Source organism: Quercus lobata, chromosome 8 (assembly GCF_001633185.2).
Source record: "Quercus lobata isolate SW786 chromosome 8, ValleyOak3.0 Primary Assembly, whole genome shotgun sequence".
NCBI classification, from domain to species: Eukaryota; Viridiplantae; Streptophyta; class Magnoliopsida; order Fagales; family Fagaceae; genus Quercus; species Quercus lobata.
Genome location: NC_044911.1, coordinates 16,124,643 through 16,129,552, shown reverse-complemented (window position 1 = coordinate 16,129,552; position 4,910 = coordinate 16,124,643). Strand labels below are relative to the sequence as shown.

The 4,910-nt window shown below is 35.7% G+C and overlaps 1 protein-coding gene across 1 annotated transcript; it reads left to right on the top strand.

Annotated features, from left to right (window-relative positions):
• On the top strand, positions 1 to 4,556 carry LOC115958307 (G-type lectin S-receptor-like serine/threonine-protein kinase At4g27290). Its single transcript, XM_031076710.1, has 7 exons — positions 1 to 1,664; positions 1,845 to 1,964; positions 2,882 to 3,033; positions 3,116 to 3,326; positions 3,451 to 3,688; positions 3,779 to 3,929; positions 4,007 to 4,556. Exons 1-7 carry the CDS (start codon positions 386 to 388, stop codon positions 4,310 to 4,312), a joined length of 2,457 nt encoding a protein of 818 aa, XP_030932570.1. The 5' UTR covers positions 1 to 385; the 3' UTR covers positions 4,313 to 4,556.
• Positions 4,557 to 4,910: the final 354 nt, after the last annotated feature.

The window sequence follows — 4,910 nt, the reverse complement described above, 5'->3', positions numbered from 1 at the left end:
CAAAACTCCTCAATGAATTTCCTCATAATCTATGTGACTAGATCACATTTCCTTTTCTCATTTTATTTTAGGAAAAAATGCTAATAGATTGTCGTGTGCAGTAGGGTATACTGATTCAGGAAAATAAGTGTTATTGGTTGTAATGTGGAAAAAGTCAGATAAGGAGGCCGCTTTCATAAATGTCCAGCCATCAATGTGTAAGCACTAGAACCATACACACTTGCATTTGTCCAGACCCTTCTTTTTGCCGAATACATGTAGTGTTCAAGGTCTATGTCGTTTTAGCTTGTTAGGTACTCCATTGGGGTTTATGAATCATAGGGGTTTATGATCTATCTTTCGAGTTTTTAGAGGGGTAATCAAGGAGTTCTAAAACTAGAAATCAATGGGAACGCTTTCCTTTATTTCTATTCTTAATTGTTTACTCTTTTTGTTCTTCAAAGTCTCATTTGCAGCAGTAGATAGCATTACTCCATCCCAATCAATTAGCGATGGAAGTACCTTAGTTAGCAAAGAGGGAAGCTTTGAACTGGGTTTCTTCAGTCCTGGTAGTTCCAAGAAAAGGTACTTGGGAATATGGTACAAGAATATCCCAGTTCAAACTGTTGTTTGGGTTGCAAACAGACTCAACCCAATCAATGATTCATCTGGCTTGTTAATGATAAACAGAACAAGCAGTCTTGTGCTTATGAGTAACAATAAGAGTGTTGTTTGGTCCACAGGATTAGGAACACAAATACAAGCCAATAATCCTGTATTGCAGCTCTTAGACTCCGGAAATCTTGTACTAAAAGATGGAAATTCAGGAATCTCTTTGTGGGAAAGCTTTGATTATCCGTCTGATACATTGTTACCAGGAATGAAGATGGGATGGGACTTGAGGAAAGGTATTAAGCGGCGTTTTACAGCTTGGAGAAGTCCAGATGACCCTTCTCCTGGAGATTTCACATATGGGATTGAAATGCAACCTCATTCATACCCTGAGGCTTATATTAGGAAAGGCAACAAAAAGTTCTACCGGACTGGTCCATGGAATGGCCTTCGGTATAGTGGTTCACCAGAATTGAAGCCTAATCCACTTTATGCTTTCGACTTTGTCTCTAATGATGATGAGGTTTATTACATCTACAACCTCGTAAATAATTCTCTAATCACAAGGATAGTTTTGAACCAAACCAGCTCTTCTCGTGAACGCTATACATGGATTGAAGCAGAGAATGTTTGGAGGCTATATTCATCAGTACCTAGAGACTACTGTGACAATTATGGCCTTTGTGGAGCCAATGGAAATTGTATCCTTAGTGGGTCACCAGTTTGCCAATGTTTAGAAGGATTCGAGCCTAAATCACAAGAAAAATGGAGCTTAATGGACTGGTCTCAAGGTTGTGTACGCAATAAACCACTGAGCTGCCATAAAGATGGGTTTGTTAAATTTAATGAGTTGAAATTGCCAGATACTACAAATTCTTGGGCGAACAAAAGTATGAGCCTCAAAGAATGCAGGGATAAATGCTTGAACAATTGTTCTTGTATGGCTTATACAAACTCGGATATTAGAGGAGAAGGTAGTGGCTGTGCGCTTTGGTTTGGTGATTTAGTGGATATTAGACAGTTTCCAGCTGGTGGGCAAGAACTGTATATCAGAATGTCAGCCTCAGAGATAGGTGTGGGGTTAATATTTATTATAGGAAAATTCTTATTGAATTTAAATTATTGTTTCCATTGTGTTTTGCATTCTTTTTCATTTTGTTTCTTTACAAACTGCAGTGCTTCCCTTGCTTTTCAATATCTTTTAGCTGTAGTTTAATTATATGTTCTTTGATGTGCCAAATTCAACCCTGAAGAGTCAAAAAAAGGTCGTAGGATGAAGAGAGCAGTGATAGTTGCTGTGTCCCTTGCTGTAGTTTCTGGAATGCTCTTAATAATTGGCTTTTACATATGCAGAAGCAGGACAAAGTTAAGAGGTAAAATAACTTTACTCTTGACAACCATTGCAAACATATGGTAATATTTGTCTTATGGAATTACTTAAAATGCTTTTCGTTTTTAAATCTCTTAGTAATATAAGCAGAATCAGCTTTTGCCCATTTGATAATACAGTATTTAGAACAAGGATTGCTATGAGGTATAATTCAATCATGTTATATTTTTGTCGGTGCTTTGCAAAAGAGTTTCAGAAATTGAACAGTGTCATCAGACCAAGCAAACTTATGCAATTTGTTGCATGATTAATCCCCATCTAATTTCAAGGTTCTAACGCTGAGATTTGTTAGACCTTTATTAGTTTAGCCCTCTACAAATCCAGAGAAAGTTTATGATATAGACCTTTATTAGTCTTGAGTTCTCAATGGACGTACGTATCTTCTATAGTTAGGCCTAGGTACTCATTTTAGTTGATATCTGTAGGAATGATAATTAAAATAGCAAGGTGCTTATTAGACTTGAGTTCTCAGTCGACATATCTTCTATAGCTTGGCCTGGTTTTGATTGATACACCTTGAATTTGAAAGTTTTGCAAGTTTGATTAGTGTAGATGTTTTTGATAATGGTACCTTGATTTCTTTGAGATCACTTACATATAAGTACAACTCTTCTCATATTGCTATATATTGTATTCATTTTCATGTTAATCTCATTGTCCAAGTTGGATAGTATCTTTTTGGCAGAAAGAATGTGTATATAAGATATGAGGAAGGTTAATACTTTTATTAATTATACGAAATTAGTAATATGAGATTTAGGTTATAATTTCGGCTAAAGTAACTTTTATACTGTTTTTTACCTCTTGAATATCTCAGCCATTACTATGATTCTTATTCCTTCCTCTAACCCCCCCACCCCCCAAAAAAAAAAAAAATCGTTTCTATTTCTGTAAAAACAGAGAGGAATGAAGTTGTACGCCATCAGAATAATGAAGGCCAAAACGAAGACCTTGAGCTCCCTTTCTTAGACTTATCCACAATAGCTAGTGCCACTGATAACTTTGAAATCAATAATAAGCTTGGGGAAGGTGGTTTTGGACCTGTTTACAAGGTAAATTTGTGACGTCTTGTACAAAAACAACGACAAATGAGGAAGCACTGTTTAGCTATCTTTCTTCAAATGATAATTTCAGGGTATACTAAAGGATGGACAAGAAATTGCTGTCAAGAGACTTTCCACGAGTTCTGGACAAGGATTGAATGAGTTCAAAAATGAAGTAAGATTGATTGCCAAGCTTCAACACCGAAATCTTGTAAAGCTTCTTGCTTGCTGCATTCAGGAGGAAGAAAAAATGCTGGTTTATGAATACATGCCGAACAAAAGCCTGGACTCCTTCATTTTCGGTTTGAATCCCAAAACTTAATACATTTTGTTTAGCTAGTGTTATCAATATTGAAATATATGAAATTCCCCATGTTTTCTTGAAATATGGGAAAATATAATTAACTTGAACTAGAAACTTACCAGATCAAACAAAAAGTAAAATGTTAGATTGGTCCAAGCGCTTCCACATCATATGCGGAATTGCTCGAGGGCTTCAATATCTTCATCAAGATTCCAGATTGAGAATTATACATAGAGATCTCAAAGCAAGTAATGTTTTACTTGATAGTGAGATGAACCCTAAAATTTCAGACTTTGGCATGGCTAGAACTTTCGGAGGAGATCAATTAGAAGGAAACACAAATAGAGTGGTTGGAACTTAGTAAGTAAAAAATTCACATGCTTTTCATGTAAATCTTCTTCATTTCCTAATCAATATTTTTCACTTAAAACTAGTGATGATGCCTTGCAGTGGTTATATGGCACCAGAATATGCTTTTGATGGGCAATTCTCAACCAAATCTGATGTTTTTAGTTTTGGGATTTTATTGTTGGAGATCATTAGTGGGAAGAAAAGTAGAGGGTTTTACCATCCAAACCACAGCCATAATCTTATTGGAATTGTAAGTTTCAAACAGTCGGATTTCTTATCCAGATATGTTGGATAGATGAATGACAAATAGTGTTTTTCTATTTTCAGGCATGGATACTTTGGAATAAGGGAAGGCCTTTAGATTTGATTGATGAATGTTTAGGAGAAACATGCACATTGTCGGAAGTGCTCCGTTGTATCCATCTTAGCCTCCTATGCGTGCAACAGCGTCCTGAGGATAGGCCAAGTATGTCATCTGTGGTTGTGGGTTTAGGCAGTGAGAGTGCATTGCCTCAGCCCAAAAAACCTGGTTTCTTCTTGGAAAAAGATTCAAATGTAGCACATGGTTTCTCAAGTAAGCACGAATCATCTTCAACCAATGAAGTAACAATTACAATATTGGAGGCTCGTTAAGAATTTTTTACTAATGCAGTACTACTGTAACTATACAATGTTGTCGATACAAAACGAATCATCAATATAATTGTAAATTGTATACCTACAGTTGAGTAAGCCATGTCAATTCTATTGCACTTATTGAACAACAATGCAACCAAGGATTTAATCCTTGGAGCTTGCTTTGATTGGATGTATGACTAAAAAATGAATTGAAGCTGGAGCAGAGGGGAAAAAGAAATTAACCAACCTCTTTTTATTTTTTGAACAACAACGTCTTTTTCTTTCTTTGTCAAAAATAAATTTCATGTTTTTATTTTTTGAACAACCAATATCTGTTTCATTCATTGTCAAAAATGTATTTCATGTTTACCTTGACGCACTCTATTTTCTTGTATGTCATCCCGCCAGTTGATCGCGTCACTCTTTTAACTTAGATACAAGTGTTGTTTTTCCTTCATCACAGGTCTCCCTATAAGTGTTAGATAAATCCATAAAAAATTAATTTGTATTTGTTGGTTTTTAATTGTATTGTAAATTGTGGTAGTGAGGGCTGAAGTTGAAGCATATGTTTATTTTGCAAAACTAAAGACCTCAATTGAGCGAGAGCTGGCTG

Excerpts from the sequence above, each read along its gene's own strand:
- LOC115958307 (XM_031076710.1), top strand. The coding sequence starts at position 386 with ATGGGAACGCTTTCCTTTATTTCTATTCTTAATTGTTTACTCTTTTTG. Across the intron at positions 3,034-3,115 it reads GTTTTGGACCTGTTTACAAG|GGTATACTAAAGGATGGACA; the intron begins GTAAATTTGTGA and ends TGATAATTTCAG. Across the intron at positions 3,930-4,006 it reads GCCATAATCTTATTGGAATT|GCATGGATACTTTGGAATAA; the intron begins GTAAGTTTCAAA and ends TTCTATTTTCAG.